We start from the raw sequence: 25,261 nt of genomic DNA, 5'->3' as shown, positions 1-25,261 counted from the left end.
AAAACTATGTTGCGCAAAGATATCGAAGTTAAATTATTGTTGACTACTCTTCCATTCGAAAAAATAAAATGTACGATGTAACATTTTAGATTGATTTATATTTAATTCGTATATTTTAATCACGAATAAATTTGATAAAAACCCCCTAAAAATGGAAATTGGGGAAAATTGTGGAATGGCATCAGAACCGGAAAAAATATCAAAATTTTTAATTAACATAATTATAAAATGGCCCATACATAAATATTCACTTTTCTTCCCCTAATTCTAGTCTTCTTGCTAACAATAACTAATATTAATATACTCAATATAACGAATCGAATGATATCTTATTCCACATTGTTCAAATAATTAACTTTATTCAAAATCGAATTATAACCTAAATCTTGGACAGGTGACTGTGATTGACAAAAGTTCTTAAATTTTCTGTCAAATATCACGTGTCAAGAATAAACAATAATAAAGACTCTTTGCCCTTAAAATGGCACACAATAATAATTTCTGTCAATAACAATTAGAGCATATATATTATTTTATAATTTAAAAAAAAACTATTCGAAACGAATACCAAATAGTAAATTATTATTTGTACGAATACCAAATAGTATAATTATTCGATTCGTTTAAACGATGTTTGTAGACCTCGAAGAATCTGATGATTATTAACGAGTTTATGCTCAAGTTCTTAGTCCCCCCCCTCCCGAAAATAACGACAAGGGAACGGCCTTTGACAGAGGCTCATGAATCCATGGTTACCCGAAAAAAAAACAAAAAACCTTCATTACATGATAAAAGAATAAATCATTAAATCTACTCAAAAAAAAAATAAATTAAGAACGGTTAAATATTTCGGGCTTTGAAATGAGCAAACAAACCTCGAAATCTCGCGTTTGATCGACATCAAACAGGTGGAGGAACGAATGGAAATGTTTGAACATTTCCTGCAAAAGGGTGGAAAGGACGAGGGCCGGCAGGAATTGAAATTTTATTCTAAATAAAACGACGCTAAGAAGGTATTTGCAAGATAGATCCCCGTTGAGAGCGTCGTAACACATATTCTCGTCATCGGCCATCGCGCTGTCGCCGTCCGTCAACGGGAAATCGCAAAAATCTTCCTCCAAAAATGTTTTCGACGATAACGCGGAAAGTTTGCGGATAATCTCCCCGAGCTCGCGGTAACAAGGGAATAAACTTTCGAAGGCGTCCTTCACCTTTAACAAGCTGCGTAACGAGTAATAATATATATGAATGAATATTTTGTAAAATTACTTTATAGGATTAGCAAATAGGCGATCGACATATCCACCAATCACATTCCTGCAATCTTTAATTTTTTGGAAGGGATTATCCTTATTGGTGTTGGGATACAATAGGGGAAAATAGTTTTGCAAAATAACATCATCTGTAAAAAAAAATTATTATTTTTATATATAAAATATTTTAAAAAAAATATGTTATAAATAAAAATAACTAAATTTATAAATTCCAAAATAAAAGATCAAGGACTTGCTTGCAAGGGCCCATAACCAGAATTTGTTTTTAACTTAGGGAATCACTGAGAGGGGGGGGGGGGAGGCAAAATATTTTGAATATTTTGAAAACATTTCATTTTTGATAATGAATAAGAGTGTTAGATTAGAAAAAAAATATGAATTAGGTAATTGTAGAGAATTTAAGGATCGAATTAGACAAGAATTAAAGATATTTATTTAAGTCATAAAAAAATCATTATTATCACAATTTATCGTATCTTGTTCTAAGATTTCTACTTATAAATGAAATTCAGGGTAGAAGAAAAATAGGCCTAGATTTTATTAAGGAACCCAATTCTCAAAGATTGTTCTCTATACTATTGGGAGTTTTTAGTCTGACCTAGCGAAGATTCCGTGTTATCAACATGCTGCAATAGCTTTTCCATGAGTATTCGGAAGGAGTTAACTTCATCTTCTTCCATATGATCCGTAGGATATATAGAGGAGGCATAGGGGAGACAATCGTAATCATTTGTATCGAGCAAATTATCCGCCGAATAATCCGGCAACGATTCCGCGTCGTTAAACGGGAGTCGAGTACCGGAGCAAAGGATAGTGAGAGGAGAGAAACGCGCGCTTCCGGAATGATTCGATCGAGAATTTAGCGTAAAGTTTTGTCGGCAGAAACCAATCGGAATTGAAGAACGCTTGATTTTTAAATGAGCATGCAAAAAGATATCCATTTATAAACAATTGAGGTGTATTACGAGATCCTACGCCTTCATTCAAAAAAAAAGGAAATACGAATTGAATAAACGAATCAAATCTTACGAGCGAACTATTCGTAATTATACCGATCGAGTACGAATAGTAAATTATTCGATTCATTCGAAAGAATCCGATACGAATCAAATTGAGCGTTTACGTTTAGCCGTAATTTTTTTTAATTTAAAAAAAAACGTAACGTGTCCCTTTTAAATTGAAGTTGCCTTTTTATATTATCGTCTGCGTTCTTATTTATTTAATTTTTTTTAACGAAAAATTATATTATCGTCTGCGTTCTTATTTCTTTAATTTTTAACGAAAAATTATATTATCGTCTACATTCTTATTGCTTTTAATTTCTAAATATTCATTTTTAAGATTTAATAAGTAAGTTTATTTATATTACAATTTTTATATAATAATTACAAAGCGAAGAATTAAAAAAAAAGGTATTGTAAAGCAAAACCTGTTTTCCGTTTTTTTAAAATGGTAGCCAACGCCAAACGGTAATTTATACCAATTTACGCGAGGCCATTTAAAATGCATTAAAAAGCACAATTTGTAAGCATTATTATTCAATTCGATTTGTCAAAAAAAATGAATAAATTATTTTAATAATCCATTATTCTTTTTTTTTAAAAAAATATTTTATATAAAGGAAATAAATTCTTCAAATCGAATATTAGGCGAATTAAATATTCGACGAATCAAAAAACGGTGTAATTGAATATCTGATAACTAAATTATACATCGAAGGTTCATATAAGGGGCACAAGGACCTCGACATACCGCTGATGAAACAAAAAAATTTTCTTTTTTAATTTTCTCGACAAAAAAAATATACGTTTTTTGGGAGAACAATTGATAATTAAATAAATTTAAAAATTACCTTGTCACAGAGCAAGCATTCTTTATAAATTTCTCTAAGGACATCCTGCAGCACTAAATCCAAATCGTAAACTTGGGTATCGCTGATCAACGAGGGAATCAGCGTTTTAAGCGTGGCGATCAAAATCGATTTTAGTTCTGACCTCTTCTGGCGACGATGAGTTTCGGTTATATGAATTTTACCTTTGGTAACGATCTATGATCCCCAAAAAGACAGATAAGTTGTGGGGGGTGGGAAAGGATTAATATGGAAAAATGTAAACCCTCAATAATATAATAAGTATCTGAGCCTTTGTTATGATAAATTTAATTATATTTATCAGAGATCTGCAGACCCCGGTCCATGTGCCCAAACCGGGCTCATCTGGGCCAGACCTGAAAATATAAAAAAAATGGCGGGCCATGCAAATGGTATCTCTGCAGGTTCTCCGATATTTATTAACATTTCTGGATAGACATATTAAATAGTTTAATATCATATCGAGATTTGGTATGAGTGAACGATCACGTGCCTGTTGGGTTCAGTGTTGTTAAACGGCTAAGCCGAGTCGACTTAGCTGCGACTCGAGCCTAGTTTCTAGTCGATAAAACGACTTTGACTCTCGCTGGGTCTGCTCAATTTTTTTGTTTTTTTATAAAATCTGGTAAATTAAATTTTGGGTTACTGATTAATGAGTACAAAATTATAATAAGAATAATCATGTCGTATTCGAATTCGGCTTCAAGGATATTACACCTAATTTTTATAACATAAAAATATAATTTATATTGTAAAGATGTTAAATTAAAATTTTAGTGAGGATGAACCCTAGATATGTGACAATTGTCATAATCGTTGTTTTTAAAGTTTTTCGAATTTTTTTTGACGTAAATGGGCTAAAATAAGCATTGCTAACATGTTTAAATAAGATTTTAGTGAAGATGTACCCTAGATAAGTGACAATTGTCATAATCGTTGTTTTAAAAGTTTTTCGAATTTTTTTGACGTAAATGGGCTAAAATAAGCATTGCTAACATGTTTAAATAAAATTTTAGTGAAGATGTACTCTAGATACAGGGTTTCCCATTCAAAAAAAGAAAATCATAATTTTTTTAAATTTTTTGTCAATTTTTCTTAAACTTTTATTTATATGAGTTATTCCTTTTTAATTTATTTCTAAATTTTTACGTTTTTTTTCTTACTGTATCTTTTCTCAATTTATTTTTAACTTTTTGCATTTTCTTTACTTTTATTTTTCTTACTGTATCTTCTCTCAATTTATTTTTCTTCAATTTATAAATTTAAGTCCATTTTTTTAACAATTTACGTTTTTTTTCATCATAGATACAGATACAATATTCTTTTTATGATTTATTCATTTTAATCTTTTACATACATTTTTAACCTTTTCAATCTCTTCATTTTTAATCTTTATTTGTTTGAGCATTTATCTATTTTTTCTTCTCATTTTTGATAATTATTTTTTAAAATTATATTTAATGTTTTTGGCAGACAATATAATTACAATTGCTAAATAATAAATTAATCGTTTAATTTACCTTACCTGTAATACCAAACGATATTTAAATTAATAAAATATAATCATTTTTAAATTCTTATTTTTAAAACGCATTAGAAAATTTTTATTATTTAAAACAATAGGGAAGAACAGACTAAAATAAAAAAAAATTTTATAAAGTATATTTCCATGGATTTTAATTCGAGTTATTTATATTCAGTTGTACAATCATCACAGTCCCAACAAGAAATTACAGGGATAGAGGTAAATTATATGTATATTTAATATTGAAGATGAGTTTTTCTTACATAATTTTGCTAAAATTTATAAATATGATATATTTTATTTTGTTAATTATAATAATTTAGAAATTCGAAATTAATTTGAATCCGCTTATTATTTTATTTAATCAACTAGCAATCCTTCTGCTCTTATTTATATTTTAATTGAGGTTTTAACAATAGAATTAATGCCCAATATGCTAATTGACTCAGCATCCGATTAGTGAATTTTTTTATTCCATCTCTCATAATTTTAGAGGAATATAAATAAATATTTTTTTTTAATTTTATTATTAATCTTTTAAAAATTGAAGATGAGCTTATTCTTATTTGAAACTATAAATTTTTCAAACCACGCCAGGCCCGAATTATTTTAAAAAAAAAAATTATTTATTTTTACATAGACGCATACTGAGTTTAGAAATATTTCAAAAATTTCATTTACTCTCCCATTCAGATTTTATATTTATCTTCAATTACTTATATGAATATTTTTAGCAAATTTACGAAGGCATATGAAGTCTATGCATCCTGAAGCATTATCCACCAAATTTATTGAAATTCCTGATTCATTGTTCGGAGCCAGAAAACTATCTGACCGAAAATCTTTGTATGAATAAATTAGTATTGCCGCCTTATAAGGAATAATATATCTTTCAATATTTTGGAGAGCGAAACCTTTAAAGATATTTACGAATATGCAAATAAAAATATAAAGATAGTTTGTCGCCAAACTGCAAAAAGGTATTTATCGAATATATTCTTAAGCGCCAAAGATGGCATAATCAAAATTTTAAATAATGTCACGGGATTAGTTTCTCTAACCACGGATATCTGGTCACAAAATTCCATATCATATTGTGCGATTACCGTACATTTTATTGACGAATTCTGGGTATTAAAAAATTTTTTGCTAGATATTCTAGAGTTTCCCTACCCTCACAAAGGTGAAGATATTTGTGAGCTAATCATAGAATCAATTGAAAACTTTAAAATAGAAAAAAAAAATTTAGCCATCACACGTGACAATGGTTCCGATATAATAGTCGCCCTAGATTTAATAAATGAAAATTTCTAGTCAAAATATAAAAAGGGCATTAATAGTCATAGATGCCTTGCGCATGTTATGAAAATTATTGTAAAGGAAGGGATGATTCCTTTTCGAAAGAGCTAGATATGGTAGAAAAATTACATAAAAGTCCGAAATGGATGCAAGAGTTTATAAAAATTAGTGGTACACGAATTACAATGGATGTGGTCACTTGATGGAATAGCATCATCATAATGTTATCTAGTATTAATAAAGTATTATAATAATATTTAATGTTCGATAATATTTTATTTTATATAGCACATCCAGGCTATCAAGGATTTGGGGAAGAAAATTTTGGAAAGAAAATTTTAATTTAACTATTGATGATTGTGAATTTTTGAAGCATCTCGAAATATTTTTATATCCATTTTATAAAATTACATGCGAAATATGTACAGAAAAGTCCCCTACAATTGGAATGGCCATTCTATATATAGATAAAATTTATAGAACGTTAGATAGGTATGCTGCTTATCATCAAATTGAGGCTATTAAAATGGCCTCGATGAAGATGCTAGATAAATGCACTATATATATATCGCATATGACGAAATTTGAAAACTACGTAGGTAGTTTTCTTGATACAAGGATCAAGAAGATTTTTCTACCGAGTTTTATTAATACAATTGGATACTATGAAAGATTGAAGAATTTATTTAGTACGTATCAAGCATCTTCTTCTCAGCAATACGATTTCGAGGAGACCGAATCTAATTTGATGTCGGTAAATATTTTGAATGAGTTGAGAAGGTAAATATAGAAATTAATCCTAATTATTTATATAAAATCATTCATATTTTATATTTAGAGATGCCTATATTGTGCTTGATCCTGCTTTAGAAGAGATTGAGGATCATTTGGCGGATCCAGTGGCAAAGACAACAGTGGATGTTCTTAGCTGGTGGTCTGGAAATGCCAAGAGATTTCCAAAATTATCGAATATGGCTAGAGATTATTTAGGGCAACAAACAACATCTGTTGGCAGCGAAAGAGTTTTTCTAGAGCTGCCGATACCTTGAAGAACAAACCAAATAGAATGTCCTCTTCAACTCTTAAACAATGCCTCTAGCTAAAATTCATGGGACATAAAGATATTAAATTTAAAGGAAGACCTTTGGAAATATTTAAAGTGTAGGTTATTTTATAAATAAAGATTATATATAGTAAAAAAAATGCGTCCTTATTTATTATTTTTTTAAAATTTATAAATTAGTTTTATCGAAGTCAGATATAAAACAGATGTTTTAACTAAATGGTCTTTAATAAACAAAATTATATGTACTAGGATTTCGTAATGAATTAAACTAGCAAAAATAATTATCAAAAATGAGAAGAAAAAATAGATAAATGCTCAAAAAAATAAAGATTAAAAATGGAGACATTGAAAGGTTAAAAATGTATGTAAAAGATTAAAATGAATAAATCATAAAAAGAATATTGTATCTGTATATATGATGAAAAAAAAACGTAAATTGTTAAAAAAAATGGACCTAAATTTATAAATTGAATAAAAAATAAATTGAGAAAAGATAGTGTAAGAAAAAAAACGTAAAGAAATCGCAAAAGTTTAGAAATAAATTAAAAAGGAATAACTAAAATAAATAAAGGTTTAAGAAAAATTGACAAAAAATTTAAAAAAATTACGATTTTCTTTTTTTGAATAGGAAACCCTGTATCTAGAGTACATCTTCACTAAAATTTTATTTAAACATGTTAGCAATGCTTATTTTAGCCCATTTACGTCAAAAAAATTCGAAAAACTTTAAAAACAACGATTATGACAATTGTCACTTATCTAGGGTTCATTTTCACTAAAATTTTATTTAAACATGTTAGCAATGCTTATTTTAGCCCATTTACGTCAAAAAAAATTCGAAAAATTTTAAAAACAACGATTATGACAATTGTCACTTATCTAGGGTACATCTTCACTAAAATTTTATTTAAACATGTTAGCAATGCTTATTTTAGCCCATTTACGTCAAAAAAAATTCGAAAAACTTTAAAAACAACGATTATGACAATCGTCACTTATCTAGGGTACATCTTCACTAAAATTTTATTTAAACATGTTAGCAATGCTTATTTTAGCCTATTTACGTCAAAAAAATTCGAAAAACTTTAAAAACAACGATTATGACAATTGTCACTTATCTAGGGTACATCTTCACTAAAATTTTATTTAAACATGTTAGCAATGCTTATTTTAGCCCATTTACGTCAAAAAAATTCGAAAAACTTTAAAAACAACGATTATGACAATTGTCACTTATCTAGGGTACATCTTCACTAAAATTTTATTTAAACATGTTAGCAATGCTTATTTTAGCCCATTTACGTCAAAAAAATTCGAAAAACTTTAAAAACAACGATTATGACAATTGTCACTTATCTAGGGTACATCTTCACTAAAATTTTATTTAAACATGTTAGCAATGCTTATTTTAGCCCATTTACGTCAAAAAAATTCGAAAAACTTTAAAAACAACGATTATGACAATTGTCACTTATCTAGGGTTCATTTTCACTAAAATTTTATTTAAACATGTTAGCAATGCTTATTTTAGCCTATTTACGTCAAAAAAATTCGAAAAACTTTAAAAACAACGATTATGACAATTGTCACTTATCTAGGGTACATCTTCACTAAAATTTTATTTAAACATGTTAGCAATGCTTATTTTAGCCCATTTACGTCAAAAAAATTCGAAAAACTTTAAAAACAACGATTATGACAATTGTCACTTATCTAGGGTACATCTTCACTAAAATTTTATTTAAACATGTTAGCAATGCTTATTTTAGCCCATTTACGTCAAAAAAATTCGAAAAACTTTAAAAACAACGATTATGACAATTGTCACTTATCTAGGGTTCATTTTCACTAAAATTTTATTTAAACATGTTAGCAATGCTTATTTTAGCCTATTTACGTCAAAAAAATTCGAAAAACTTTAAAAACAACGATTATGACAATTGTCACTTATCTAGGGTACATCTTCACTAAAATTTTATTTAAACATGTTAGCAATGCTTATTTTAGCCCATTTACGTCAAAAAAATTCGAAAAACTTTAAAAACAACGATTATGACAATTGTCACTTATCTAGGGTATATCTTCACTAAAATTTTATTTAAACATGTTAGCAATGCTTATTTTAGCCCATTTACGTCAAAAAAATTCGAAAAACTTTAAAAACAACGATTATGACAATTGTCACTTATCTAGGGTACATCTTCACTAAAATTTTATTTAAACATGTTAGCAATGCTTATTTTAGCCCATTTACGTCAAAAAAATTCGAAAAACTTTAAAAACAACGATTATGACAATTGTCACTTATCTAGGGTACATCTTCACTAAAATTTTATTTAAACATGTTAGCAATGCTTATTTTAGTCCATTTGCGTCAAAATTCGAAAAACTTAAAAAACAACGATTATGACAATTGTCACTTATCTAGGGTACATCTTCACTAAAATTTTATTTAAACATGTTAGCAATGCTTATTTTAGCCCATTTACGTCAAAATCGAAAAACTTAAAAAACAACGATTATGACAATTGTCACTTATCTAGGGTACATCTTCACTAAAATTTTATTTAAACATGTTAGCAATGCTTATTTTAGCCCATTTACGTCAAAAAAATTCGAAAAACTTAAAAAACAACGATTATGACAATTGTCACTTATCTAGGGTACATCTTCACTAAAATTTTATTTAAACATGTTAGCAATGCTTATTTTAGCCCATTTACGTCAAAAAAATTCGAAAAACTTTAAAAACAACGATTATGACAATTGTCACTTATCTAGGGTACATCTTCACTAAAATTTTATTTAAACATGTTAGCAATGCTTATTTTAGCCCATTTACGTCAAAAAAATTCGAAAAACTTTAAAAACAACGATTATGACAATTGTCACTTATCTAGGGTACATCTTCACTAAAATTTTATTTAAACATGTTAGCAATGCTTATTTTAGCCCATTTACGTCAAAAAAATTCGAAAAACTTTAAAAACAACGATTATGACAATTGTCACTTATCTAGGGTACATCTTCACTAAAATTTTATTTAAACATGTTAGCAATGCTTATTTTAGCCCATTTACGTCAAAAAAATTCGAAAAACTTTAAAAACAACGATTATGACAATTGTCACTTATCTAGGGTACATCTTCACTAAAATTTTATTTAAACATGTTAGCAATGCTTATTTTAGCCCATTTACGTCAAAAAAATTCGAAAAACTTTAAAAACAACGATTATGACAATTGTCACTTATCTAGGGTACATCTTCACTAAAATTTTATTTAAACATGTTAGCAATGCTTATTTTAGTCCATTTGCGTCAAAAAATCGAAAAACTTAAAAAACAACGATTATGACAATTGTCACTTATCTAGGGTACATCTTCACTAAAATTTTATTTAAACATGTTAGCAATGCTTATTTTAGCCCATTTACGTCAAAATCGAAAAACTTAAAAAACAACGATTATGACAATTGTCACTTATCTAGGGTACATCTTCACTAAAATTTTATTTAAACATGTTAGCAATGCTTATTTTAGCCCATTTACGTCAAAAAAATTCGAAAAACTTAAAAAACAACGATTATGACAATTGTCACTTATCTAGGGTACATCTTCACTAAAATTTTATTTAAACATGTTAGCAATGCTTATTTTAGCCCATTTACGTCAAAAAAATTCGAAAAACTTTAAAAACAACGATTATGACAATTGTCACTTATCTAGGGTACATCTTCACTAAAATTTTATTTAAACATGTTAGCAATGCTTATTTTAGCCCATTTACGTCAAAAAAATTCGAAAAACTTTAAAAACAACGATTATGACAATTGTCACTTATCTAGGGTACATCTTCACTAAAATTTTATTTAAACATGTTAGCAATGCTTATTTTAGCCAATTTACGTCAAAAAAATTCGAAAAACTTTAAAAACAACGATTATGACAATTGTCACTTATCTAGGGTACATCTTCACTAAAATTTTATTTAAACATGTTAGCAATGCTTATTTTAGCCCATTTACGTCAAAAAAATTCGAAAAACTTTAAAAACAACGATTATGACAATTGTCACTTATCTAGGGTACATCTTCACTAAAATTTTATTTAAACATGTTAGCAATGCTTATTTTAGCCCATTTACGTCAAAAAAATTCGAAAAACTTTAAAAACAACGATTATGACAATTGTCACTTATCTAGGGTACATCTTCACTAAAATTTTATTTAAACATGTTAGCAATGCTTATTTTAGCCTATTTACGTCAAAAAAATTCGAAAAACTTTAAAAACAACGATTATGACAATTGTCACTTATCTAAGGTACATCTTCACTAAAATTTTATTTAAACATGTTAGCAATGCTTATTTTAGCCCATTTACGTCAAAAAAATTCGAAAAACTTTAAAAACAACGATTATGACAATTGTCACTTATCTAGGGTACATCTTCACTAAAATTTTATTTAAACATGTTAGCAATGCTTATTTTAGCCCATTTACGTCAAAAAAATTCGAAAAACTTTAAAAACAACGATTATGACAATTGTCACTTATCTAGGGTACATCTTCACTAAAATTTTATTTAAACATGTTAGCAATGCTTATTTTAGTCCATTTGCGTCAAAATCGAAAAACTTAAAAAACAACGATTATGACAATTGTCACTTATCTAGGGTACATCTTCACTAAAATTTTATTTAAACATGTTAGCAATGCTTATTTTAGCCCATTTACGTCAAAATCGAAAAACTTAAAAAACAACGATTATGACAATTGTCACTTATCTAGGGTACATCTTCACTAAAATTTTATTTAAACATGTTAGCAATGGATTAGCCCATTTACGTCAAAATCGAAAAACTTAAAAAACAACGATTATGACAATTGTCACTTATCTAGGGTACATCTTCACTAAAATTTTATTTAAACATGTTAGCAATGCTTATTTTAGCCCATTTACGTCAAAAAAATTCGAAAAACTTTAAAAACAACGATTATGACAATTGTCACTTATCTAGGGTACATCTTCACTAAAATTTTATTTAAACATGTTAGCAATGCTTATTTTAGTCCATTTGCGTCAAAATCGAAAAACTTAAAAAAACAACGATTATGACAATTGTCACTTATCTAGGGTACATCTTCACTAAAATTTTATTTAAACATGTTAGCAATGCTTATTTTAGCCCATTTACGTCAAAAAAATTCGAAAAACTTTAAAAACAACGATTATGACAATTGTCACTTATCTAGGGTACATCTTCACTAAAATTTTATTTAAACATGTTAGCAATGCTTATTTTAGCCTATTTACGTCAAAAAAATTCGAAAAACTTTAAAAACAACGATTATGACAATTGTCACTTATCTAGGGTACATCTTCACTAAAATTTTATTTAAACATGTTAGCAATGCTTATTTTAGCCCATTTACGTCAAAAAAATTCGAAAAACTTTAAAAACAACGATTATGACAATTGTCACTTATCTAGGGTACATCTTCACTAAAATTTTATTTAAACATGTTAGCAATGCTTATTTTAGTCCATTTACGTCAAAAAATTCGAAAAACTTAAAAAACAACGATTATGACAATTGTCACTTATCTAGGGTACATCTTCACTAAAATTTTATTTAAACATGTTAGCAATGCTTATTTTAGCCCATTTACGTCAAAAAAATTCGAAAAACTTTAAAAACAACGATTATGACAATTGTCACTTATCTAGGGTACATCTTCACTAACATTTAATTTAAACATGTTAGCAATGCTTATTTTAGGCCTTTTACGTCAAAAAAAATTCGAAAAACTTTAAAAACAACGATTATGACAATTGTCACTTACCTAGGGTTCATCTTCACTGAAATTTTAATTTAACATCTTTACAATATAAATTATATTTTTATGTCATAAAAATTAGGTGTATAATCCTTGAAGCCGAATTCGAATACGACAGGAATATTCTTATTATAATTTTGTGCTCATTAATCAGTAACCCAAAATTTAATTTACCAGATTTTATAAAAAAAAAACAAAAAAATTGAGCAGACCCAGCGAGTCGACAAGTGAGCCCGCTACACGCGCCGCCTAAGTAAGTCGGCTCATTCGGCTCCTTGACTACGACTCGAGTCGCAAGAACTCGACTTTTTAACAACACTAGTTGGGTTGCAATAAAATGACATTTTCAATAATAATAATAATAAAATTATTTAAAATTCACTTTTACCTTGAAAGCGTTTAGGATATCTTGCGAGCGAAACGCGTAAGGCGAAAATACCACGTCCGCGATATCCGAGTAAGAATAACCGTTAAATGACACATTTTCGTGTGGGCGTAATAGGCTTGGGGTACATACCTTAAGCCAATCATTTTCGATCATCGAAGAATCGCTGTGAAATAAAGTGTTTGAAAGAAGGAATAAAGAAATCCAAGAATTCTCTGAGTTAAGAAAAATAATAACAATCCCTAGAAATCTATATTCTTAGAGAGAGTTTCAACCTAGATCGAAATGGACGATTACTGGGGGATTAGTCAAGCTCAAGCATCTCTTTATGATTCCAACACTTGATCCGTATGTCTTCAGTCCATTAGAAATTGTTCCCTTTCTTTAATAAGCCATAAAGGGGTGTCATGATTGTTGAAATTTTTTTTTATAAATCGATGATAGTAATTTATGAGTCCTAATAGTAACCGCAATTCGTTGACTGACTTCAGGAATTGGAGCATATTTTATCTAGTTTCTCGCCTGATAGAATAAGACCTTTGCTAGGCATTTTACTTTTTCTTTAAGAAATTTGCTCTTTTCGTAATTTGCTTTAAGACAGAACTTCGACATTCATTTAGAATACTTCTAAATTTTTAGATCGTCAATATAATATGCTACTCCCGTCATTTTCCCGAAAATTAGGCTCATCATGGTCCTTTGAAATATAGCTGAATTTTATTCCGAATGGCATTATTTTGAATTGGAATAGACCTTCATGTGTGTTAATAGCTACATTCTTATCAAAATCTATTACTACTGATGATCTAATAATTACAGGTTCTTCGGATAAAGAGTATTTAAAAAATCTAGAAGTATTCCAACAAATGTTGGAGTTCTGTCTTAAAGCAAATTACGAAAAGAGCAAATTTCTTAAAGATTAAGTAAAATTCCTAGGACATGTCATATCCAGCAAAGGTCTTATGCCCTCAGACGAGAAACTACAAGCGATAAAATATGCTCCAATTCCCTGATTCAATATGCTCCAATTCCCTGATTCAGTCAAGGAATTGCAGACACTATTAGGACTTATGAATTACTATCATCGATTTATAAAAATATTTTTCAACTATCGTGGTACCCTTTTACGACTTATTAAAGAAAGGCAACAATTTCCAATGAACCGAAGAATGCGAATCAAGTGTTGAAATCTTAAAGAGATGTTTGACTAATCCTCCAGTAATCGTCCATTTCGATCTAGATGTTGTGACTCTCTCTAAGGGGAGATATAATAAGAATATTGATTTCTCGGGATTGTTATTTAAAACCGGTATTTGAAACCGTTAACGAATATCGGTTGGGGAATTGGTTTGAAACCTTTTCGCGTAAAATCTCATTTAGAATTATTGTTAAAAAGATCATTTAAATTTATCCCTATTCCCACTAAAATGATAACGAGCCCTAATATTTTTTTAAGATTCCTCTTCCGCCAAATTATAGCCACGAGGGAGAATGAATAAATTTCACGGTAGTTGCACTTGTCAAATAGCAATATACACTTATATCGATTATGAATATTTAAAAACAGTTATTGTATATCCAGAAAAAAATTGGAACCAAGTTCACAGACATTTTTAAGAGGTTTTAGTACGGGATGATAAACTTTTTTTGACAGTTCAGGGTTAGGTTTTGCAAATAATAGCGAGACCGTACCGTTATAACGGTTCGCGTTTAGTTTGGATTCCCCGATGCGGCTCAGTTTGGCCGATTTTAAACTAAGATCATAGACAATATATATATAACGCAAGCCTAGAGAAAATTTCGCCAGCATATGTTCAACCATTTCCGCCATTTTTCGAGTAAAAATCTTCAGTATTGGGGGAGGGGGGCTAAAATAACTGGGCTAACCGTTTTTTTAAAAAAAATCGAGTCGTTATACAAACACTAACCAAGTAATGTGGGAGCTGGAGAGGCGGTCAAACAACCTTATTTAATTTATAAATAAAATTTTGGACCTTGCTTTGCTGGACCAGAACCTTAAAAAAAAATTTGGGCCAAAAAACAAGGGCGCATAATTTAAGCCATATTCGACCATATCTGAATTATATTATATTATAATACAGTATACCCCATGTTTCATTATCTATTACCCATATAAAGTCTTATTTAGGAATCAAATCGATCTTATATTTGTTTTTTTGGAATAATTTCTGTTTAGCCCAGCTTATAGGAGATTTTTAAGTAGAAACACCCAAGTTTGGTTTGAATTAAAAGTATATGTACATATAATAAATAATATTTGTTATTTATATTTCCCTTCACCCCCCCAATCTAAAATAACCTTTCTTATTAGGTTGTTTAGAGGATGATATATAGCAGTCAAAAAGGGCCAGAGGTCTTCATGCCAGGCCCGCATTTAAGCCCGGCCCAAGCTCACAATAAGTTTCAAAAATTTTGACAAATCCAAGCCTAACCCATATCCAAATATTTGATTTATTGTCAATCAATGAATATAAACAATATTCCGATGCACTTAAGCAATCATTTTGTTTGCGATACTCCAATTTGTTATAAGTAGTAGAAAGAAGAAAAAAAATAATTGTATATTTTAAGTTAGCAGCTGTTTTAAAATAAGTTATATTTAAAATGTCCCAAAAACGAACTACTATTTAGAAATAAGATGAGCCAGAACAAGACCGTGTCTTTTTTTTCTGACGTTTAGTAAATTATAAATCAATCAATGAAGGAAATGGAGGGGGGGGGGGGTTATCAATCAAATAAAAGTTCTAAGGAAATTTAGTATAATTTATATAAAATTTAGAAAAAGTTATGTATATGAAATAAACATTTTATGACGCAAATATTTTGTGGGTCACTCATATATGGCGGAATACGATTCCGGTAAATAAATATAGGACCTTTTAAAATTAAAAAAAAAAGACGCGCGGTAAATTTATAAAGTTTTTTTTAAAAAATTTGCTAAACCCACTCCGCCCCCCCCATGGAGGTCTACGAAATAGCTAAATTTTGTTAAATTTCTCACGACATAATATCTAATAATTTTTGGGATAATAAACTTTAATCGTCTATAAAGTATGGAAGCGTTACCAGTCTCATCTAGCACCGATAGCCATACGTTTCCTTTAATCAGGGTTATGTCTTTATACAGAGCCTAAATAGGGGATAAAACAGGAAGTAATTTAAATTTTAGATAAGAATAAGTATAAGAACCTATTGCAAGATAGAATTCATCAATTAAAATGGCTAAATATAAATTAGAAAATCGCGGTAAACCAGCCAGGGCTAAACGGCCCGGGGATTATTTTTTATCGGTTTTTATTGGCCTGGCCCGTAATCATTCCGGTCCTGTCCAGCCCAGACCCAAAAAAACCGTATATAATTTTAAGCTTTAAAATAACCTGACTAGGGTAAGTCAGATGTTTAACCAAAGCTACATCTATCCCATCATTTTTACCCATCTTGGTTGGCTGATCCAAAATCAATTTGAGCAATAGTATAGAGTTGGGTATACCAAATTCGCAGGTGGCGAAGGGTAGAATCAAGCAGAGGTAGGGTCTGATGACGGGTAGCAACGTTGCCGAATTTTGGGGATCTTCCATCATTCCTTCCCCATTTTCTTCCAAATTTTCGGTCGCGCTAACATTTTCGACCAAGTACAATATTTTTAAGGTTATAGCGGAGGTGGAAGCTGGCGAATCCCAGGGTTGATGAGGTATGGGAAAGGGTAAATAATCAGCTATTTCGAAGGTGTGCTTATCGAGCTGGGTATGGTCATTCTGTGTTCGGTTGATATATATATATTAATAATTTTAAAAAATATTTTAGTAATAAAATAGCTTAAGAGGCGCGGTAAAAATATTAGCCTATATTTCTTTAAAAAAAACAAACCAATCAGCTCTTGGAACAGGACAAGAACGTTCTAGAATGTTCCAGATTAAAAATAATGGGAACATGAGTTTAAAAAAATTATCCCGAGGAGAATAGAATTTGTTATTCATTATTATAATTAATACGTTATTCTTTATATTTTAAATAAAATAAACAATTTAAATCAAGTTTAAGAGATAATCATATAAAATTAAAGTTAATTTGAATTTAATTTATTTATTTATGTATATAATAAGATATTCACCAAAATATAGGATTGAAAAAAAAAATCATGATTTTTTTATTTGATTTAAATCAAATTTTATAATATAATAAATTTTATTATTTAAAAGAAAGGTCTTTTTTTTTCTGTGAAATATATGAATAAATTGTGGTTATAAAGTTCTAAAAAAAATACTATATGAAATATTAATCAATATTCAATATTTCTCCATTTCACTCTAATTTTAATACATGTCAAAATTAAAAAAAATAATTTTATAAGAATATATGATTATTAATTGAAACTCATATTTTATATTAAGATAAATCTATGAATAAAAGTACAATTTTTATAAAGAAAAATTAAACATTTTCATATACAAACCTGTGCTAATTAATTTTTGTCAGTATCAAAATAATGATATTCATTCAAATAAAGAGAAATTTATATAATTATAGATATTTTAATTAAATTAAAACAATAGTAATTATGGTAATTTTTTTTTATAGTTTATTATTTAAAAGTCATTTTTTTTAAACCAAATATAGAAATTAATTATAACATATTATATAAAAATAGTAAAATAAGATATAAAAAAACTAATAAATATTCTAAAAAAAAGGAGAATTTGAATCATAAATTATTAACAACTAACTACAAGTTAAAAATGGGACCAACAACTACAGGTCCGCAATGACCGGGTTTTTGACTGGCCCGCTCCTCCATTTTTATTTAAAATAATTCGTGACTTAAAATTTCGATTAAATAACTCCGTTTCAGCCCATTGAATGTTTTAAAATTATATGATTGATTGATTGACTGATTGATTGGAGTGAATCAAATATAACATTTATTTTAATTTTTCAATTTACCCGAATGTTAAAATTTCTTAAAAAAAAAGATGAGGATATATATTTTTTTATTTAAAGCTATAAAATTATTAATTTTTGGTGATTAAAACAGATTTAATAAGATGGAGGTATGTGCAATCGAAGCAATGTTCCTTTTAATCTTTTTTTTTTAAAAAAATAATGATTCCTAATATGGATGAGAGAGGACGTATCCATGTACCACTTATTTTTTTAGGTTATTTTATGTGGAGAAGTGCTATTGTTTTAATATGTTTTTAAATTTACTAAAATCCTATCAAATATTATTTTAATTGAGGGGAATACTAGTTTTTACATTTTAATGTGTGAAATTTTTTTGGAATAATTCTGGAATGTTCCAAAAGCTTCTGGTTTTCAGAATGGAACGAAATGACATTTTTTTTATTATTATTAATAGAACTTATATTAAAACATAATTTAATGTTCTAAGTCCTTACTGAATTGTAGTGTGTGTATATATATATATATATGGTGAATTCCATATCAAATCAACCAAGAACCCGACCCCCTTCAATTTTTCTTAAATTTTGTATACTGATAGTATATACTATAACTAAGAAAAAAAATGAAATTTTACCTTCCAACACTGTTTACCCTGTAAGATATGGCCGTTTAAAGCGCGGAAAAATGGTACATTTTTGACAAATTGCACCTCATTTATTTTCAAATATCTCGAGAAATAATTATGTTAGAAAAATAATTTAAATTTTATTTTGTAGCTTAATAAAAGTTCTTTAAAATGACATAAAAATAAATATAATGGACATTTGATTAATATCGAAAACCGGATGTATAAAACCGGAAATGGCCATAGTAAAAAAAGGTATTTTTTTCAAATTTTTTTTCTGTAGATAGATATCACACTGCTTTATATTTGTACGAAATCCTAGACTGGGATGAACATGGGCTTAGGAGTTATCACTCTTTATATGGGTAAAATTGAACAAATTTAATATTAATATCATCATATTTTAATTTAATGAATAGTTATGAAATAATGTTAATTTAAAAATTATGTCTAAATGATAGGCCCTTACTTTTTTTATCTTTATAAAAAAATTTGAGAGGTGGCTGGGATAATGAGCTGTTTAATTAGTTAAATTTTGTCTCGAAGTTACTTGACAAAATAATTCTAAACATATTTATAACTTTATTTGCCTCAAATTGCATTATATATAATACAATCAAAAATTTATAATTAAAAAATATCATATATTATAATCATCCAAGGAATTTTAATAAATTATGACTTTTGTTTTTGTCTAAGGGAATAAAAGCTTTGAACTCTGTTCCAGAAATTCTCTTTGCTCTCAAATATCTGCTTTCAATATGACTTTCTATGTTCATATATTCATTATTGCTCACAAATATATAATTTACCCCATAGATATTTTGCATAGTTAAATAAATCTATTGTTGTAAATATGTGATGTTATGGACGTTGCAAGCTTGCTCCAGCTGTTAACCGTTTAGTAACGGCCCCCAAAATGTTGCAAGGACACCTTGTGCGGTTTCAAAAAACGTCACTCAGCCTTTATCCCAAAACATTTTCATATTGCAGAGATTAATGAAATCTTTTATTTTTATATTGGTTACTGCTCCATCAGAAAAATAATAAATTTTAGCCACTCTATTAAATCCTTCCTTCAATAATACAATCAATTTTTAAAATAATAAAATGCACATGCGTTGTGCTTTAAAAAATCTGATATAACCACTAAATTTACATATATTTTATTATGTTGTTCTCACAGTAATAAATTATAAAAGAGTTGATAGTGGCTTGATTATTGGTCTGATTAAATCCTTGTGCATGGTTCTGCACTACAAATGCATAGTTTTCTGAAAAGTCTGCAATAACTAAGAATTCATCAACATTTAAATTGAATTTTAGAAAGTTTCGAGTTAATGATTATCATGAAGCTATAAAGAAATGAGGAATTAAATTGTTTAATTATTCAATTAAATAATCTACAAATTCGTCAGCAGATTTTGTCAGTGATTCGAGGGTAGTTCGATCAACTGCTATCCATTGTTTAAATGTTTTATAATCTATATAATTCTCCTCAAATAATATCATGAGCCTTACTTTTAATTTTGAATATATGGGGGAAAATTTATTGTTGAATTTCAATTTTGTTAGATTATTTTATGCTAAATAAAATATTATATTTAAAATTATTTTGTCGAGTAATTTTAATTTCGAGATAATAACTAAAGTTTTAAACAGCCCATTATCCCAGCCACCTCTCAAATTTAAAAAGTAAGGGCTTATCATTTAGACATAATTTTTAAATTAACATTATTTCATAACTATTCATTAAATTAAAATATGATGATATTAATATTAAATTTGTTCAATTTTACCTATATAAAGAGTGATAACTCCTAAACCCATGTTCATCCCAGTCTAGGATTTTGTACAAATATGAAGCAGTGTGATATCTATCTACAGAAAAAAAAAATTTGAAAAAAAAATACCTTTTTTCTATGGCCATTTCCGGTTTTACACATTTTCGATATTAATCAAATGTCTATCATATTTATTTTTATGTCATTTTAAAGAACTTTTATTAAGCTACAAAATAAAATTTAAATTATTTTTCTAACTTAATTATTTCTCAAGATATTTGAAACTAAATGAGGTGCATTTTGTAAAAAATGTACCATTTTTCCGCGCTTTAAACGGCCATATCTTAGCAGATAAACAGTGTTGGAAGGTAAAATTTCATCTTTTTCTTAGTTATAGTATATACTACCAGTATACAAAATTTAAGAAAAATTGAAGGGGGTCAGGTTAAAAATCGACTTTTTTTTTGTTGATTTGATTTGGAATTCACCATATCATATATATATCAATATTAAAATAACCAATGCTATTTTTTTACAATTTTTAAAATGATAAAATATTATCTGAAAACATTTCACAAAATAAACCTCCAATATCCCAACAGTTATTTTGAGATCATTTTCAATAGTAGTAATTAATGCTTTGTCATCATAATAAAAGCATTCCAAAGAGAGCGGTTTATTAAATGGATGTTTTGCAAATCTGGTATAAATATAATTTAAAAATTAAAGGGATACATTTTTTTTAAATGAAATAAGATGATATATATAACTTGAAATAATAAAAATTTAATGAAAATCATAATAATTGCAAACTCAAATGGCAAAAGTCCCGAAAATATTTTCTTAACCAAGGAAACTGAATTGATTTCTTTAATTGCTGGATTAAATATTTCATCTGTAATCATTATTAAAGAATTTATTATTATTTAGATATATTGAAATTAATATCGTTTATTTAATAATATGTTAAATTAGAACAATTGTACCTTTATTATCAAATAAATTTGCAATATTTTTGATATATATTGATCTTAATTTCCCGTTGTTCATTAAACAAATTGATAAAATAGAATTGTTGATGAATGAGGTAGATGTACATAAAATGTGTTCTCTATTATCTGTATTGGCAATGTCAAATTTATATATATTTTTTTGATAATTTATATTATTGAACAGCAAAGGTTGTGTTAAAGTTCCATGGATACCCAAATTAGCCTAATTTATTTAGCTAATTAAAATATTTCAAAAAAAATCACTTACATTTATATAATTATTATCATATAATTTTATAACATACATTGCAGCTAATGAATATAAAATTAAACAGAAGGTTTGAGAAGTTTCAATAAATGATATATTATATAAGAGTGGCTGAGGAAATTCTATTATAATAGGTTGTGTACTAAAAGTAGTATTGTATATTTTATGCAGATCTATATAAAATTTAAAGTTCTTGATCTTACTAAAATATATATAAAAAAATTATATAAAATTAATATAAAACCATAATACGAGAAGCTGGGAATTATTAAATATACATGAAGTGCCATACTCACTATGATCACTTTTCACAAAATCGTCTGAAAGTAATTCTAATTAAGAAAATTAATATCCAATGTATTATATTTACAAAAACCTTTCCCTAAAGAAAGATAATTAAGAAGATCAGTGGTTTCTGGTAGTATTATTTGAAAATACATCACCACTTTGAATTTAAAATATTTTTAAATGACCGAATCTTACAGAGTAAACATGTATTATATAGCTCACTATTATATTATTTGGTTAGGCTACCTTTTCAGGGGCAATTATTTTTGTTATTTTTTTATGTTATTTTTTGTTATTTTTTTATGCGATTTTTTGTTATTTTTTTATGCGATTTTTTTTATGTAATTTTTTTATGAAAACTATTGTTTTTATGTTATTTTTTTATGATTGGTTCATTTTCTTATTAGTTAATTTTTTATTTAAGATATTTTTAAATTAATATATTTTTTTTTATTTAAGATATTTTAAAATAATTTTTTCTAAAATTTAAAATTCGTACAATTATTTAAAGGAAGTGAATGGGGGCAAAGGGGGAAGGCTAGGGGTAAGGGGTAAAATTATTAGATTATGTACAATGCGGGTAGGTTTGGGGTTAAATTTTTGATAGATGAAACTTCGCTATTTAAAATTTATTTGGTTGATTCTTTCTATACAAACTTATTATGATTTCTTCTAAACAAACTTAATACGATTCCTTCTATACAAACTTAATATGATTCCCTCTATACAAACTTAATATGATTCCTTCTATACAAACTTAATATGATTCCCTCTATATAAACTTAATATATGATTCCTTCTATACAAACTTAATATGATTCCTTCTATACAAACTTAATATGAATAATTTTTTCTAAAATTTGTATAAAGAATTTAATTTTTTATAGTGATAACACTATAATTAAAGGAAGATTCCAAAAATAAATAAAATTTAAGCATAACAATCGAAATAATTTATTCATTAAATTGAAATATACTATTAAAATTTATACAATCATTAATAAAATGAATAAAAACATCAAAACGATTTAATAATCTATATTTTCGAAAATATCTATATTCAAGAAGATATTCATGAATATTATCCCGATCCCCATGTCTTTTATAATTTGCCTTTAGATCCCGCCACAGCCTCTCGACTTTTTGAGTGTGGATCGATCTGTCATTTGGATCAACAAAATTTTGCGAATGGTTGATCCGATAGTGGAAATAGTTTGAACTTTCTAGCCGATTATATCTAAGATAAATATATTTACATTTATCACCACTTTTGCTTTATTGAAAAAATAAATTCACATACCCTAACCACGAGTCAGTCATTATCGTGGAATCTTGCATAACATTATCTTTAACCACACGATAGGTGGTATCTTGATCTCTTGTTGTGGTGGCACTTAAAAATATCTCATTTGTTTCCCGACATATACCACCAATAATCCATATAGCCTCGGAAGTCAAATGCCGACCACTGTTATATTTACGCTTCCATACATGAGTTTCATCAATTTCAATAACGTGGCCAGGCCCCCCGATCTTTGAATGATTCGAGGCTATATGGAATCCACATACCTTTCGAAATTTTTTAAACCTATATAAGTGAAGTAAAAAACCATATTATACTTTAGATTACCATCTTGAAATTGCCTTCTTATCATAATCTAACTCTTTCGAAGCAGTTAAAATTTTATAACGGCCTAAAAATAATTTTGTTTAATATTTTTTAAAGAATTGGTACTTATGTACAAGTACACTACTCTTAAAAATTTCCCAACATCATGAATTCCTTCAAAAATGGAATCTAAAAATTCGTCAATTATGATATATATATATATTAATATTACCTTTCCATATTGAATACGATCTACGACTCCTACTGCATCGATATCGTAAACTCTTATTGTTTTTTTCAACCCGCATTACGGAATTGCAACAAGTATGTTGTATTCCAGGCGGTATAGATTGATTATTTAGACAAAAATCATAAACTTTCTCATCATTTTGAGTATAAACACCAACTTCAAAAATATTCATTATAAAAAAAATGGAAGGAATTATATAATATATATTGGAACTAAAAAAAAGGGAACCAAAAAAAGATTTATACCAAAAAAAAAATTAAAAATGGAAAGTTTCGTCTACCAAAAATCTTACCCCTAGCCTTCCCCCTTATTTGCCCCCATCACTTCCTTTAAATAATTGTACGAATTTTAAATTTTAGAAAAAATTATTTTAAAATATCTTAAATAAAAAATTAACCAATAAGAAAATGAACCAATCATAAAAAAATAACATAAAAACAATAGCTTTCATAAAAAAATTACATAAAAAAAAAATCGCATAAAAAAATAACAAAAAATCGCATAAAAAAATAACAAAAAATAACATAAAAAAATAACAAAAATAATTGCCCCTGAAAAGGTACCCTAACCTATTATTTATAGGTATGAATAACAAATAGATATTAACCCTCTACCAAATGATCTTTGCAATAGTTAGAAAAAAATCTCAGGTATTCCCTTTGACATTTTAATCAATAATTGATCAAAAAAAAAATTTTTTTTATTTTTCTAATTTTTTTATTTTGACCATAATAATGTTTGTTACATATAAGTCACAAATGGTATTTAACAAACAATTTATTGTATTTTATATATTGGTATGAAATAAATAAAAACAGTTTTTATTTGCTTGGAAACATAGTGCACATTGTCATTTCGAGCATTTTACATGTGTAACACTTTTACATAGTGTATTATTGCATTTTTTACGATTATTTGTCTACTCTGGAAAATGTCTAATTTGATCCGTGCAAATATCTGTGGACAATACGAAAGACGTAGGCCCCCTTCTTTTTTTATCTAAGTGAAAATATAATATAATAATAAATAAATAATCACCTTCTTATATTTTGACCATAGAAGAAGGACTTCCGTGTTTCAATTCTATTTAAGCTTCAACTTGACACATTGTTGTGGCTACTTCTTGGCAAAATTCCGATAGAGAAAAAACAGAATTGTCATCTGATTTGGCTTTCTCACCTTGAATACGCTGATATAATAACCAGGAATTTACAATTTTCATATCAATAAGGTGTTGGAAGACTCTTATATACAACTTTTTGG

The 25,261-nt window shown here is 27.7% G+C and overlaps 2 protein-coding genes across 3 annotated transcripts in view; both read right to left on the bottom strand.

The window, feature by feature from the left end:
• LOC135928937 (uncharacterized) overlaps positions 1–21,667 on the bottom strand; it is a 36,083-nt gene extending 14,416 nt beyond the window's left edge. The window contains exons 1-10 of one of the 2 annotated variants that reach the window (XM_065465389.1): positions 21,578–21,667; positions 21,405–21,486; positions 21,177–21,291; positions 16,658–17,035; positions 16,316–16,410; positions 13,263–13,425; positions 3,127–3,321; positions 1,873–2,179; positions 1,270–1,402; positions 876–1,221 (exon numbers count right to left, since the gene is read on the bottom strand). In XM_065465389.1, the coding sequence (XP_065321461.1) occupies positions 876–1,221; positions 1,270–1,402; positions 1,873–2,179; positions 3,127–3,321; positions 13,263–13,425; positions 16,316–16,410; positions 16,658–17,035; positions 21,177–21,291; positions 21,405–21,486; positions 21,578–21,641 (1,878 nt within the window). In that variant the 5' untranslated portion in view covers positions 21,642–21,667. The remainder of the gene's footprint in view (positions 1–875; positions 1,222–1,269; positions 1,403–1,872; positions 2,180–3,126; positions 3,322–13,262; positions 13,426–16,315; positions 16,411–16,657; positions 17,036–21,176; positions 21,292–21,404; positions 21,487–21,577) is intronic. The other variant, XM_065465388.1, reaches the window with a different exon arrangement.
• Positions 21,668–23,100: 1,433 nt separating this feature from the next.
• On the bottom strand, positions 23,101–24,170 carry LOC135928171 (uncharacterized). The gene is made up of 6 exons (XM_065464538.1): positions 23,981–24,170; positions 23,875–23,937; positions 23,770–23,833; positions 23,440–23,727; positions 23,157–23,376; positions 23,101–23,115 (listed from the first exon to the last, which is right to left on the bottom strand). Exons 1-6 carry the CDS (start codon positions 24,168–24,170, stop codon positions 23,101–23,103), a joined length of 840 nt encoding a protein of 279 aa, XP_065320610.1.
• Between the last annotated feature and the right edge of the window lie 1,091 nt (positions 24,171–25,261).

Source organism: Gordionus sp. m RMFG-2023, chromosome 4 (genome assembly GCF_954871325.1).
Source record: "Gordionus sp. m RMFG-2023 chromosome 4, tfGorSpeb1-WG-v2, whole genome shotgun sequence".
Lineage (NCBI taxonomy): Eukaryota > Metazoa > Nematomorpha > Gordioida > Chordodea > Parachordodidae > Gordionus > Gordionus sp. m RMFG-2023.
This window is presented reverse-complemented; position numbering and strand designations above follow the sequence as displayed.

Bases quoted from the DNA above. Each gene is read 5' to 3' on its own strand.
- LOC135928171 (XM_065464538.1), bottom strand. From the start codon at position 24,170: ATGAATATTTTTGAAGTTGGTGTTTATACTCAAAATGATGAGAAAGTT. The intron at 23,938-23,980 runs GTAATATTAATA...ACGAATTTTTAG, and splicing joins ATCGTATTCAATATGGAAAG to ATTCCATTTTTGAAGGAATT. The intron at 23,834-23,874 runs GTACCAATTCTT...AATTATTTTTAG, and splicing joins AGTAGTGTACTTGTACATAA to GCCGTTATAAAATTTTAACT.